Here is a 15678-nt window from a genome sequence, read left to right as displayed (position 1 = left end):
CAACATACCCTCCCTCCCTCCATCCTCTAGATGAGTGTGTATGTAGGTTCTCCTTCTGGTGTGGTCCAGCTTCCCCTCTCCACCTGCAATAGGTACAATTCTTGTTACGACTGTATCTTCTCCCGGGACCCTTACTGTGGCTGGGATGGACAGGACTGTTTGGATATCACAGCACAGACTGACAGGTGAGAGTGTGGCTGGGTGGGGGGGTGGGGGGGGGGTTAATGCACTGTGTGTGGTGGGGGGAAGGGGTAATGCAGTGTGTTGCGTGTGGGGGGTAATGCAGTATGTATGTGGGGGTAATGCAGTGGGTGTGTGGGGGATAATGCAGTGGGTGGGGAAGGGGTAATGCTGTGGGGGTGATGCTGTGTGTGTGGGGGGGGGGTGTAATACAGCATGGGTGGGGGATAATGCAACATTTGTGGGGATAATGCAGTGTGTTTGTGTGTGGGGATAATGCAGTGTGTTTGTGTGTGGGGGTAATGCATCATCGGTGTGGGATAATGCAATGTGTGGGGGGGTAATCCAGTGTGGGGGGGGGGGGGGGGTAATGCAGTGTGTGTGTGTGTGTGTGTGTGTGTGTGTGTAATTGATGACAGGCTAACAGCGTCTACTCCTCTCCTCAGGTCTAACCTGACCCAGGACGTCCTGTATGGGAACAGAGGATGTGATAACGGTACATACATACAGACAGACCAGACCAGACCAGACCAGACCAGACCAGACCAGACCAGACAGACAGACAGACAGACAGACAGACAGACAGACAGACAGACAGACAGACAGACAGACAGACAGACAGACAGAGACAGACAGACAGACAGACAGACAGACAGACAGACAGACAGACAGACAGACAGACAGACAGACAGACAGACAGACAGACAGACAGACAGACAGACAGACAGACAGACAGACAGACAGACAGCAATGATATTAGTAGGGTTAGGACTAGACACTGGTCTCACTATAGTAGTAATAATACATGGATTTTATATGGCTAGCAAAGATTACATTGTTTATAGTTTAGTCAAATCCTTCCCACCTTGAAGATAAAGTAGGATGGTTTCAAGGTGATTCTGCACACTGAATGATGAAAGGAAATCTATAGTTAGAATATGCAGAAATACCATCAAATTGTTAGAATAAATATTTAGAGGTTGATTAAGCAGCATCCTCATTTTCATAGCATCTATAGTCAAATTTACTTTACATTATACTTCACATACTAAGAAGTTAGAAAATACTTTTTAGCATTTATGTTCATATGAGAGAATATAACATAATGTTTTTTTCATGCACCAATGATTTTAGAGTCATATATGCAGTTTGGGACCCAATATTTGCATCGCGAAAAATATCACCAAAATACAATCAGGAAAAATGTTTTATGCTATAAATGTAAATGTAGCAATTACAGTATATGACAAGGTATCAACATTTCCACCTCTTTCATTGTCAGTAATTACATTTTGCCCATAGTCTTGATTAATAATGTTAATAAACTCACTTGTTTGAGACCATAAAATCAATCAACAAAGTGCTGCTAATAGCTTTAAATTGAAGATACTGTGATTGAAGAAAAACCTTTCAGAATTGAAATTATATGAAAAAATCTCATTTCATTATCATCATAGGGCAGCGCACAATTGGCCCAGCGTCGTCCGGGTTTGGCCAGGGTAGGTTGTAAATAAGAATTTGTTCTTTACTGACCTAGTTAAATAAAGGTTAAATAAAAATAAATAAATAAAAATAATTTCTACACACTGTCTACCTGTAATAAGTCGTTGACGTTCAGACTGGAGTATTGTTTTATATATTAAAACAATCGTATTTTTTATTTTTTTACTCAGACACCCGCGACCCACACAAAACCGCACGTCACGACCCACCAGTTGAGAATCGCTGGTCTTAGGGGCCTTTAGTGTCTGTTCTGAGGTCTATAACAGTGTATCAGTCTTATTAACTGTTCTGAGCTCTATAACAGTGTATCAGTCTTATTAACCCTTCTGAGGTCTATAACAGTGTATCAGTCTTATTAACTGTTCTGAGGTCTATAACAGTGTATCAGTCTTATTAACTGTTCTGAGGTCTATAACAGTGTATCAGTCTTATTAACTGTTCTGAGGTCTATAACAGTGTATCAGTCTTATTAACTGTTCTGAGGTCTATAACAGTGTATCAGTCTTATTAACTGTTCTGAGGTCTATAACAGTGTATCAGTCTTATTAACTGTTCTGAGGTCTATAACAGTATATGAGTCTTAATAACTGTTCTGAGGTCTATAACAGTGTATCAGTCTTATTAACTGTTCTGAGGTCTATAACAGTATATGAGTCTTAATAACTGTTCTGAGGTCCATTACAGTATATCACAGTCTTATTGTGACAAGATATTAATTTTGTATGTGGGTTGCCATTCTTTCAGAGCTGGTCCAGCACCGGAGCCGGTCTATAATGGTGGGAGATGACGTGCTGCTCCAGTGTGAAATTAGCTCCAATCTGGCAACCCCAGTGTGGACTCTGGACGGGTCAGAGCTGCAGGGCTATGGCCTGGAGTCTGGCTTCAGGGTGGGCACCGACGGCCTCCTGGTCATCGAGTCCCAACCGGAGCAGAGCGGCGAGTACACCTGCCACGCCCTCGAGAACGGTGTCCGAGTTGCTGTGGTTAAGTACTCTGTGACGGTACGTCTAGATATGCCACACACCCCTCCCCCACCCGTCGACCAATCCCAAGACCATCCCTACTACCCTCCTCCTCCACCCCTCACCCCGCTCTTCCACCCTTCGCCCCCCTCCTCTGAGAGACCCCTGCCACCCTCTGCCCCGGCCCCTCTCCCCCCCACCTCAGAGCTGCCACCCTCTGCCCCAGCCCCTCCCCCCCCCACCTCGGAGCTGCTCTCCCCCAGGAGCATGGAGGCTATGTACCTGTCCTTGATCACCATCCTAGGAGGTCTGTGTCTGGTTCTCACCGTGGTCCTCCTCTACCTTGGCTTCTGTCTGCGGGGCAGCCACAGGGGGAAGTACTCTCTCCGCGCTGCCGCCGCCGCCGCCGCCTCTGCCAATCACACGGACAGGAAGAGGAAACACAGGAAGCAGCAGCAGAAACGCCACAGTAGCTCCGCCCACCTGGATCTCAAGACCATCTCCAGCCACTGTAATGGGAAAGGGATCTGTAATGGTAACGGCGTCTCCCAACAACCGGGGAACGGTGACACGCACAAAGGGGGCTTCCTCCAGATCGTCCCGAGAGAGGGCCAGCCGTCCCCCAACAAGGACCCACCTCCCCCTGCCCCCCCTCTCCCCCCGCCCACTCAGACCCCCCACACCCCCCTCAACCAATCAGAGTGTGACTTGCAAGACTTCCCCAGCCCCAACGGCCTATCGGCGACGTTACCCAGCGTCTTGCGGAGGATGCACGGTAACAGCTACATGTTGTTAAGACAGAGTGAGGCGGAGAGCAGCTCCCCTCTCTGCCGCTCCTTCACTGAGGAACTCAACACGATTCTGGAGAAGAGGAAGCACACGCAGCTGCTGCCAAAACCGAACGAGAGCTCTCTGTAGTAGAGGGAACACCTCTCTGTGTCCGGGAGGTAGCTCCCCCTGTGGTGGGAGGACTGAACTGGACCCACTAATATTGTCCATTTAGCAGACGCTTTTATCCAAAGCAACGTACATCAGTGAGTGGCCATTGGTGGCCCAAAACAGAGTGCAGTAGAGATCCTTTGAAGATGACCCATGCTGCTCACAGAGTAAAATGTTTTTAAACTAGCCTGGACTGAATTATGAGAGAAGGAGATGTCCTGCTTACGTTTTTTGGACGTAATAAAGGGACACACATCTGGTTGAAGTATCAACTGTGTTTCAAAATAAACTATTTCTGCAAACTATTCGGCCCCCCTATCGCTATCCCCTGTTTGACACCCAAAGCCATGGGTTACAGTGAGTACACACATAAGAGAGACAGAGAGAACCTACCCCAGCTCAGCAGAGCTCAGCAGGCTAGACCTACCCCAGCTCAGCAGAGCTCAGCAGGCTAGACCTACCCCAGCTCAGCAGAGATCAACAGGCTAGACCTAACCCAGCTCCAGTCAATACACCTCAGTCTGGATCAATAAAAGATGAGCCCTGGGGGGGTGATTCAAGGGGCAGGCCTCAAATCTCAGCCCCAGATTAAGGCTCCTCGCTGGGCAGGACACGAGGGACAGGGACCCTGGAAGTCTCAACACAGCCCATGATAACAAGGAAGAAGAGGAGGAAGAAGAAGAGGCTCACGGGAATATGAGTTCTTGTGAAGTGTGACAATGACTTGACTTTTTTGGTTTTTAAATGGAGGCAGCTGTCCAAAGGAGAGACCAGACGTGTTTTAAGATGTTGTGCTCTACACCTTTGTAGCTGGTTTCATATTGGACATTGAGGGCAAAATGTGTTTTTATTCTTAGAAGTTTGTAAATTATGTGAACATTGATTACAATGGTAACACAAAATGTAATAACCAAATTTAAGTAATATTATTAACACATATCAACTCTTAACCCCAGACAGAGAGAGTAATCCAATGAAAATACCCTTTGTACATAATTTTTGTGTAATAGGAAATTGGACACTATTAACCGTTATAGTGAAATGTAAATGCCGTTTCCTTCAGACATTCCCTGGTTATTATCTACTCAACTCAATACAAACACATCAGGAATATGAGAGATTCAACCCCATCTGAGTAGGAGCCAATGGATTACCAGAATCCATACACTGCTGTCTCCTATCCAACCCCAACCTAATGGGTCTGAACTATGGTTGGAAAATAGGTCTGAGCTCTACCACGACATCACAGCTCGGCCACAGAGGACCAGACATCATGTACACCTGAGGTAACCAGGCTAAGTTTTGTTTTCTGGCAGTTGGTTGGTTCTACAGACAGGCAGCCAGGCAGACAGACAGGCAGACAGACAGGCAGACAGACAGGCAGACAGACAGGCAGACAGACAGATATCGTGGCCAGATAGTGACATCCAGGGGAACTCTGTCTAGTATGTTTTCCTCTTTTCTTTGAGTGTTGGTTGTGCCAAAGAGAGGGTAGGGTAGGGTAGGGTAGGATAGAGAAGAGAGGGTAGAGTAGAGAGGGTAGAGTAGAGAAGAGAGGGTAGAGTAGAGAGGGTAGAGTAGAGAGGGTAAGATAGAGAGGGTAGAGTAGGGCAGGGTAGAGAGGGTAGAGTAGAGAGGATAGAGTAGAGAGGGTAGAGTAGAGAGGATAGAGTAGAGAGGGTAGAGTAGAGAGGGTAGAGTAGAGAGGATAGGGTAGAGAGGGTAGAGTAGAGAGGATAGAGTAGAGAGGGTAGAGAAGAGAGGGTAGAGTAGAGAGGGTAGAGTAGAGAGGATAGAGTAGGGTAGAGAAGAGAGGGTAGGGTAGAGAGGATAGAGTAGGGTAGAGAAGAGAGGGTAGAGTAGAGAGGATAGAGTAGGGTAGAGAAGAGAGGGTAGAGTAGAGAGGATAGAGTAGGGTAGAGAAGAGAGGGTAGAGTAGAGAGGATAGAGTAGGGTAGAGAAGAGAGGGTAGAGTAGAGAGGATAGAGTAGAGAGGATAGGGTAGGGTAGGGTAGGATAGAGAAGAGAGGGTAGAGTAGAGAGGATAGAGTAGAGAGGGTAGGATAGAGTAGAGGGGGTAGAGTAGAGAGGGTAGAGTAGAGAGGATAGAGTAGAGAGGGTAGAGTAGAGAGGGTAGAGTAGAGAGGATAGGGTAGGGTAGGGTAGGGTAGAGAAGAGAGGGTAGAGTAGAGAGGATAGGGTAGGGTAGGGTAGGGTAGGGTAGAGAAGAGAGGGTAGAGAAGAGAGGATAGAGTAGAGAGGATAGGGTAGGGTAGGGTAGGGTAGAGAAGAGAGGATAGAGTAGAGAGGATAGGGTAGGGTAGGGTAGGGTAGGGTAGAGAAGAGAGGATAGAGTAGAGAGGATAGGGTAGGGTAGGGTAGGGTAGAGAAGAGAGGATCGAGTAGAGAGGATAGGGTAGGGTAGGGTAGGGTAGAGAAGAGAGGATAGAGTAGAGAGGATAGAGTAGAGAGGGTAGAGAAGAGAGGATAGGGTAGGGTAGGGTAGGGTAGGGTAGAGAAGAGAGGATAGAGTAAAGAGGATAGGGTAGAGGGGGTAGATTTCAGTGAAGCAGAGTAAAAACATCAAAGGCTGCAGGTACAGGGAACGGAGAGGAGATGAGACTAATGTACACCACTCTTTGAATCTGATGCTCTTTCTCCATTTCTCTCTCTTTCTCACTCTCTTGCCTTCTTTACTCATAATGACACATTTCATTTTTCTGCATCTTTTCTTCCTCCTCCCTCTCCCTCGTCTCCTGCCTCCCTCTCCCTCGTCCCCTGCCTCCCTCTCCCTCGTCTCCTGCCTCCCTCTCCCTCGTCTCCTGCCTCCCTGCTCTCTCCTCCCTCACCTCGTGCTGCCTCCCTGTTCTCTTGCCTGCTAGGGTGAATTTCCATTGAACTATTTTGTGTGGATAAAAACAGCTGGACATAATGACGTCACACCTAAAACAACTAGTGTTGAATACAAATGCAGTGGTTGAAGTGTTTCCATCACCCATTTAGACAAATTGTGCATTAATACATTGGCCACAGCCTGTATGCCCTCCCACCTTCACTATATATACAAAAGTATGTGGACACCCCTTCAAAATAGTGGATTCAGCTATGTCAGCCACATCTGTTGCTGACAGGTGTATAAAGTTGAGTACACAGCCATGCAATCTCCATAGACAAACAGTGGCAGTATAATGGCCTTACTGTAGAGCTCAGTGACTTCCAACGTGGCACAGTCATAGGATGCCACCTTTCCAACAAGTCCGTTTGTCAAATTTCTACCCTGCTAAAGCTGCCGCGGCCAAGTAAGTGCTGTTATTGTGAAGTGGAAAAGTCTAGGAGCAATAACAGCTCAGCTGCAAAGTGGTAGGCCACGCATGCTCCCAAAACGACTAAACTGCTTGGAGTAACCCTGAATTGTAAACTGTCATGGTCAAAACATATTGATACAACAGTAGCTAGGATGGGGAGAAGTCTGTCCATAATAAAGCGCTGCTCTGCCTTTTTAACAACACTATCAACAAGGCAGGTCCTACAGGCTCTAGTTTCTACCTTCTTAACAACACTATCAACAAGGCAGGTCCTACAGGTCCTAGTTTTGTCGCACCTGGACCATTGTTCAGTCGTGTGGTCAGGTGCCACAAAGAGGGACTTAGGAAAATTACAATTGGCTCAGAACACGGCACTACTGCTGGACCTTAAAAGTACACGGAGAGCTAACATTAAGGATATGCATGTCAATCTCTCATGGCTCAAAGTGGAAGAGAGATTGACTTCCTCACTACTTGTTTTTGTAAGAAGTGTTGACATTGACTGTTTAAACTACTAGTACACAGATTGGACACCCATGCATACCCCACAAGACATGCCACCAGAGGTCTCTTCACAATCCCAAGTCCAGAACAGACTATGGGAGGCATACAGCCCTACATAGAGCCATGACTACATGGAACTTTATGCCACATCAGGTAACTGGTACAAGCAGTAAAATCAGATTTAAAAAACAGGTAAAAATACACCTGATTATGGAACAGCGGGGACTGTGAAGAGACACACACAAAGGTACAGACACACGCATATGCACACAAGCGCTAGCACACGTACTCTACACACACACACTCTACACACACATTGTACATTGTAATATTGTTGTTTATTTTAGTTTTTATTTATTTATCTGTTATTTTACCAGGTAAGTTGACTGAGAACACGTTCTCATTTACAGCAACGACTTGGGGAATAGTTACAGGGGAGAGGAGGGGGATGAATGAGCCAATTGTAAACTGGGGATTATTAAGTGACCGTGATGGTTTGAGGGCCAGATTGGGAATTTAACCAGGACACCGGGGTTAACACCCCTACTCTTATGATGAGTGCCATGGGATCTTTTAATGACCTCAGAGACTCAGGACACCCATTTAACGTCCCATCCGAAAGACGGATGGGGGTATTATACATTCTGTACCTTTATACATTTTGTATAATACCACCAGGAAGAATCTGAATCCTCGGTTGCAACACTCCTTACCGAATCCTCGGTTGCAACACTCCTTACCGAATCCTCGGTTGCAACACTCCTTACCGAATCCTCGGTTGCAACACTCCTTACCGAATCCTCGGTTGCAACACTCCTTACCGAATCCTCGGTTGCAACACTCCTTACCGAATCCTCGGTTGCAACACTCCTTACCGAATCCTCGGTTGCAACACTCCTTACCGAATCCTCGGTTGCAACACTCCCTACCAAATTCCGAACTGTCTCTGGAAGCAATGTCAGCACAATAACTCTTCATCTGCAAAGGGTGGCTACTTTGAAGAATCTCAAATATAAAATATCATTACATTTGTTTTAACACTTTTTTGGTTACTACATGATTTCATATGTGTTATTTCATAGTTTAGACCTCTTCACTATTATTCTACAACATAGAAAATAGTCAAAATGAAGAAAAACCCTTGAATGAATAGGTGTGTCCAAGCTTTTGACTGGTACTGTACATTCAGTCACAGTGGGGCCGACGTCGTTGATGCGCTCATTGATGAAGCCAGTGACGGAGGTGTTATACTCCTCAATGGCATTGGATGAATCCCGTAACATATTCCAGTCTGTGCTAGCAAAACAGTCCAGTAGAGTAGCATCCGCGTCATCTGACCACTTCCGTATTGAGTGAGTCACTGGTAATTCCTGTTTTAGTTTTAGCTTGTAAGCAGGAATCAGGAGGATATAATTATGGTCAGATTTGCCAAATGGAGGGCGAGGGAGAGCTTTGTATGCGTCTCTGTGTGTGGAGTAAAGGCAGTCTATTTTTTTCCTCTGTTTGCACATGTGGCATGCTGGTAGAAATGAGTTAAAACTGATTTAAGTTTCCCTACATTAAAGTCCCTGGCAACTAGGAGCGCCTCCTCTGGATGAGCATTTTCTTGTTTGCTTATGGCCTTATACAGCTCATTGAGTGTGGTCTTAGTGCCAGCATCGGTCTGTGGTGGTAAATAGACGGCTACGAATAATATAGATGAGAATTCTCTTGGTAGATAGTGTGGTCTACAGCTTATCATAAGGTACTCTACCTCAGGTGAGCAATACCTCGAGATTTCTTTAATATTAGACATCGCGCACCAGCTGTTATTGACAAATAGACACACACCCCTGCCCCTCGCCTTACCAGACGTAGCTGCCCTGTCCTGCCTATGTACGGAAAACCCAGCCAGCTCTATATTGTCGGTGTTGTCGTTCAGCCACGACTCAGTGAAACATAAGATATTACAGTTTTTAATGTCCCGTTGGCAGGATATTCTTAATCGTATATCATCCAGTTTATTTTCCAATGATTGCACGTTGGCCAATAGTACTGATGATAGTGGTGGTTTACCCACTCGCCTCCAAATTCTCACAAGGCGCCCCAACCTAATCGTTTCTTCACACGAATGATGGGGATTTGGGCCTGGTCTTGAGAATGCAGTATATCCTTTGCGTCGGACTCATTAAAGAAAAGTTCTTTGTCTAGTTCAAGGTGAGTAATCGCTGTTCTGATGTCCAGAAGCTCCTCTCGGTCATAAGAGACTGTAGCAGCTCCATTATTTACAAACAATGCAAAAAAACTAACAAAATAGCACAGTTTTTTAGGAGCCTGTAAGAAGGCAGCCCACCCCTCCAGCGCCATTCTTAACATACTAAAGAACGGTCGCTAAATGTGTTGTTGGAGCAGGTGTCGATACTGATAGGATCGAAAGAAAGGCAGCGCTGCGATCAGCTTTCTCCATTTAAATCTTTCCTTTACATTATAGTTATTCAACAATACTGACGACGGATCAGCTCCTGGAGAGATATTACCACCTACGGTTGCAAATATTGAGGCGGCTTATTCTAATGCTTACCCAATAAAAATGCACAAAATTATCAATTTGGCACATTATTGCGCACATGTAAGGCTACACATCATGGCAGACATGGAGATAAATTATAGACAGTAGCCTACAAGCAGCAAAATAGAACTCAATATGATTGAAAACACCTGTAGCCTTTTTTTATGAATTCAGTTTTCATTTGAAGCATATTTTTATACGTCGCTTGCAAAGACAAATTCATATTTGTAGACAACTTTTGTTCTGAAGTTGTCAGCCTCACAGAGAAAACCGCTCAACTATTTAACAATGCTCCTACGAATGTTCTAACGTTGAACTTAGCCTTAAGATGCTTTTGGTAAACCAGGCCCTGGACTGTGATTTAGGTCTGTGATTTAGGTCTGTGATTTAGGTCTGTGATGTGGGCTGGAGAAGCAGTGAATTGAATGTTGCAGTAAATTCTAAAAGGCTATAGATGGCTGGAGACCAACGCTCACCCCATTGGGCAAAAACTGGTTGAATCAATGTTGTTTCCACATCATTTCATGTGATGGCGTTGAATCAACATGGAAAACAGTTTGGATTTGCAAAAAGGGAATTTCATATTTCTTTCTTTAACCAACTTTTAACTTAAATTCAACCACGTGTTCAGTTTTTTGTTGATTTTACATAAAATTCCCATTAATTGACAACTCAACCAAATGTAAATCAAAAGTAGACGTTGGACTGATGTCTGTGGGACCATGGCACAAGCCATTAGAGAAGCCTTCATTAAGCCCTATCCAGCTAGTCTCTAAATATAGTGAGTGACGAAACAAGATGACAGTTAGTTATTTACTTAGGTAGGTAGGCTATACTCCCAAGGGGAACATGTTAAATGAGGGTTTGGGATCTACAAATGATTGGAGGATATGTTTGAAGAGCTACTGCCAGCTTTACACACACACACACACACACACACACACACACACACACACACACACACACACACACACACACACACACACACACACACACACACACACACACACAGGGACAGCTCTGATGCTATCTATAGCACTGTGCTAGCTTTCATCTATTTTAGTTCTTCCATTTTCTTTTGTATCTCTTTTTTCCCAAGTTATTTCTGTTTCCCATACCTACTGTTGACACATCAAAACATCACCAGGAAGTGAACACAGTGCAGATCTCTGTTTCTGATTCACTGCTGTCTTGTTCTTCCACAGGCCTGAGAGATGCTGTCTAGTTTTGGGCCTGTCTGTTTGAAACAGATCTTGCTAACTTCAACTCCAGACATTCTCAGATATGGTGTGATGTCTGGTACCGTGACACTAATATCTTGCCCACCGGGAATAGCTTCAAAATGTCTGAATAACTTTGAATAGTCACTGTTTGGAATCAAACACAGTTCCAGTACCATTGGAAGACCAATTATAATCCAGAGGGACTGAGGAAACAGTCTAATCATCCATTCTACAACAAACAGCATGCTCTATCCCATGTTAACCTGAGAACTGGATAGTAATATAGGCCAGGGTACAGTACAGCTACTCTGTAACTGTGCGGTTCATCACAAGAGCAAACTGGGGAAAGGGGCATTTAATGGTTCTGGTCTTCACATCAAATCACACTGCCCTCTCTGTAGTCCTCTCTGTAAGGATAACAAACTATGACAAAATGGATGCTTACTAATCATGATCCCCATCCCAACTGTTGCCAGGTTTTAAAATGAATACACTATTAGTGACACTATGTTCTTTTTAAGTAAAAAAAAAATACATGTATTGTAATTTTGTTCTAGGTTGCTATTCTATTGCCAGTGTTGTTGTTTTGGTGCAATTTGTAAGAGGCATTGATGTGAGTGTCTTGTCCATTAGTGTTGCACTAGTAATCTAATAGCACGGTAGAACAACAGGGGTCTCCAACTCTGGTCCTGGAGACCTACGGGCGATGCAGGAATTCTTCCTACCCGGCACTACCACAGCTGATCCAACTTATCATGGTTCAGAGTCAGACTGAAGACTGTGATGAATTGAGTGTGTTTAGTAGGTACGTTAGTGATTGGTTGGAGCAAAACCCTGCACATGCAGTCACTCTACAGGGCCGGAGTTGGAGAACCTGTTGTTGAAGCATGGTATCTTCGCTAACAACATGATGAACGGAATACACCACCACAACCATAATGTGACAGAGGATAAGACTCTTCAGTCTGGCCCATTCATCTGGGTTGGCTTAGATAAAGTTCCCCACAGCTCGTTAAGCAACTTCCACAGCATTCATCATTCTGTCTTTTGTTCTCGCTCTCCCTATTGCTCGCTCTGTCTCTATCTTCGTCTCTATCTCCGTCTCTATCTCCGTCTCTATCTCTATCTCTGTCTCTATCTCTATCTCTGTCTCTATCTCTATCTCCGTCTCTATCTCTATCTCTGTCTCTATCTCCGTCTCTATCTCCGTCTCTATCTCTGTCTCTATCTCCGTCTCTATCTCTGTCTCTATCTCTGTCTCTATCTTCGTCTCTATCTCCGTCTCTATCTCCGTCTCTATCTCTGTCTCTATCTCCGTCTCTGTCTCCGTCTCTGTCTCTATCTCTATCTCCGTCTCTATCTCCGTCTCTATGTCTCTCTCTGTAATATTATGAATATTAAGTACAATGCAGACACAAGATGTCATCCTGCTTTACTAACAGTAAAACATTGAGTAGCAGTTCACCAGTGGAGGTTGCTGAGGGGAGGACAGCTCATAATAATGTCTGGAACAGAGCGAATGGAATGGCATCAAAAACATGGAAACCACTGATTCCGCTCCAGCCATTACCACAAGCCCGTCCTCTCCAATTAAGGTGCCAGCAACCTCCTGTGCAGCTCACTGACTTCTGGTTCATTTAAATGTCATTTATCTGAGTTGAAATTCTAATAAACAATGTGTTTCAAACTCTGTGGTTTAACATTGCTTATAACTAACACTGTGCTCTGGTCAACCCATATCCATCTGTCTTAAGACCTGTCTTGCAGTGCATCAGTTAATCAGTGAACCTCGAGGTAGTGAAGCATTAAGGAAGGAACGGTGCATTTTCAGTATTGGAACATGGCCCTAGGTTTTACATCTGCTAGGCTCAACAAGCCAGCCAGTTAACATTGACAAACACTCCGTATGAGGGAGGATTACATGAGTAAAGTATTGGAGGCCCAGGTCTCTAGAGAGTTGCCTGCCTGGGGTAGACAGACACTGACAGCTGTATAGAGAGTGATACTGAAGAGGCAGTCATCTGGGCCCGTTTCCTAGGAAACCTCTTGGTTAGCATCCAGCCTCTACTCCCACAAATCACACAGTGACACACACACACATAGTCTAGCTTGCAGGGCTGCTGTCTCAAGGTGGTTCTGTTTGTGTTCTGGGAAACATAAACATCACGGTATAAAGCATTAAAAAAACTGTGTGTCTTGTTTAGTGGACGTTTGGGGACTCAGTAAACAGCGTGTTTCTGTCACAGATTACTGTTCTAGAGACATTGTGTTTCTGTCACGGTTTAGTGTTCTAGAGACATTGTGTTTCTGTCACGGTTTAGTGTTCTAGAGACATTGTGTTTCTGTCACAGATTACTGTTCTAGAGACATTGTGTTTCTGTCACGGTTTAGTGTTCTAGAGACATTGTGTTTCTGTCACGGTTTAGTGTTCTAGAGACATTGTGTTTCTGTCACAGTTTAGTGTTTTAGAGACATTGTGTTTCTGTCACAGTTCAGTGTTCTAGAGACATTGTGTTTCTGTCACAGATTACTGTTCTAGAGACATTGTGTTTCTGTCACAGATTACTGTTCTAGAGACATTGTGTTTCTGTCACAGATTACTGTTCTAGAGACATTGTGTTTCTGTCACAGATTACTGTTCTAGAGACATTGTGTTTCTGTCACAGATTACTGTTCTAGAGACATTGTGTTTCTGTCACAGATTACTGTTCTAGAGACATTGTGTTTCTGTCACAGATTACTGTTCTAGAGACATTGCCAAAGGCAGCAGCTAAGATAAAGCACAGTGATTGAAACAGACTACATTTGTAGGTCACGGTTTAGTGTTCTAGAGACATTGTGTTTCTGTCACGGTTTAGTGTTCTAGAGACATTGTGTTTCTGTCACAGTTTAGTGTTCTAGAGACATTGTGTTTCTGTCACAGATTACTGTTCTAGAGACATTGTGTTTCTGTCACGGTTTAGTGTTCTAGAGACATTGTGTTTCTGTCACAGTTTAGTGTTCTAGAGACATTGTGTTTCTGTCACAGTTCAGTGTTCTAGAGACATTGTGTTTCTGTCACAGATTACTGTTCTAGAGACATTGTGTTTCTGTCACAGATTACTGTTCTAGAGACATTGCCAAAGGCAGCAACTAAGAGAAAGCACAGTGATTGAAACAGACTACATTTGTAGATCTAGAATAGATTCCCCAGGTCAGTGGAGTTCTAAAGTACTGTACCAATGTTTCACCCTGGTGGACTTCAAATCGGATAGTTCATTAGTAGTAAAACAGCTGGACATTTATATAAGGGTTGATACGTTTTTCATCAGGGAAAATCAAGTCTGAAATTTGAAAGACATCCTTTTTTTAACCTTAAATACTCTACAAGTTCTCCTGCAACAGGGTCATCAAATGAAGATCCTACATCTGTACAGGATTGGTTTGTTCTGCTTGTTGGGGGATACGACTTTAGATGGATCACGTCTGATAGAGAGAGACACTGAATGGTCTGGAGAAGGCCTAGATCGAAGTAAGACGGTATGAATTCTGTGATTTCTTCACATTCTGGGGATGCAGGCATGCACTCAAGGTCACACATGCTCATTAAATTTGACTGTCACGGGTGTCGTTGGAAGTAGACCAAAGTGCAGCGTAGTGAGCAGAAACATTTCTTTTCTTTTAAAATGTCGCCAACAAAACAACAAACGAAAGCAACAACCGTGAAGCTTACAGGGCTAAGTGCCACAAACAACGTTAACTACCCACACTGAAGGAGTGGAAAAAGGGCTACGTAAGTATGATTCCCAATCAGAGACAACGATAGACAGCTGTCCCTGATTAAGAACCATACCCGGCCAAAACATAGAAATAAAGAAACATAGAAAACAAAACATAGAATGCCCACCCCACATCACACCCTGACCTAACCAAATAGATCAATAAAACGGCTCTCTAAGGTCAGGGCGTGACATTTACGGCTAGGGGTTCCGCTAGCGGAACGTTTCGGCAACATCCAGTGAAATTGCAGAGCGTGAAATTCAAAATAAATTATTAGAAATATTTAACTTTCATACAATCACAGCTGCAATACACCAAAATACAGCTTCACTTCTTGTTAATCAAGCCACTGTGTCAGATTTCAAAAAGGCTTTACGGCAAAAGCAAACCATGCTATTATCTGAGGACAACACTCCATCAAACAAACACATGACAATCATATTTCAACCCACCAGGCACGACACAAAACTCAGAAATAACGATATAATTCATGCCTTACCTTTGAAGACCTTCTTCTGTTGGCACTCCAATATGTCCCATAAACATCACTAATGGTCCCTTTGTTCAATTAATTCCGTCGTTATATACCCAAAATGTAAATTTATTTGGCGCATTTGATTCAGGAAAACACCGGTTCCAACTAGCCCAACATGACTACACATTATCTAATAAGTTTCCTGTAATCTTGGTCCAAACATTTCAAACAACTTTCCTAATACAACTTTAGGTATGTTACACCGTAAATAATCAATACA

At 44.2% G+C, this 15678-nt stretch overlaps 1 protein-coding gene across 1 annotated transcript in view; it reads left to right on the top strand.

The window, feature by feature from the left end:
* The window catches only part of LOC110532813 (semaphorin-4G), a 39408-nt gene extending 27090 nt beyond the window's left edge, over positions 1-12318 (top strand). The window contains exons 13-16 of the mRNA XM_036989962.1: positions 31-185; positions 627-676; positions 2428-4870; positions 11147-12318. Of these exons, the coding sequence (XP_036845857.1) occupies positions 31-185; positions 627-676; positions 2428-3563 (1341 nt within the window). The 3' untranslated portion in view covers positions 3564-4870; positions 11147-12318. The remainder of the gene's footprint in view (positions 1-30; positions 186-626; positions 677-2427; positions 4871-11146) is intronic.
* Positions 12319-15678: the final 3360 nt, after the last annotated feature.

The sequence above is a fragment of the Oncorhynchus mykiss genome, chromosome 1 (genome assembly GCF_013265735.2).
Source record: "Oncorhynchus mykiss isolate Arlee chromosome 1, USDA_OmykA_1.1, whole genome shotgun sequence".
Lineage (NCBI taxonomy): Eukaryota > Metazoa > Chordata > Actinopteri > Salmoniformes > Salmonidae > Oncorhynchus > Oncorhynchus mykiss.
The sequence above is the reverse complement of the archived record's forward strand: the minus strand, read 5'-3'. Positions and strand labels throughout refer to the sequence as shown.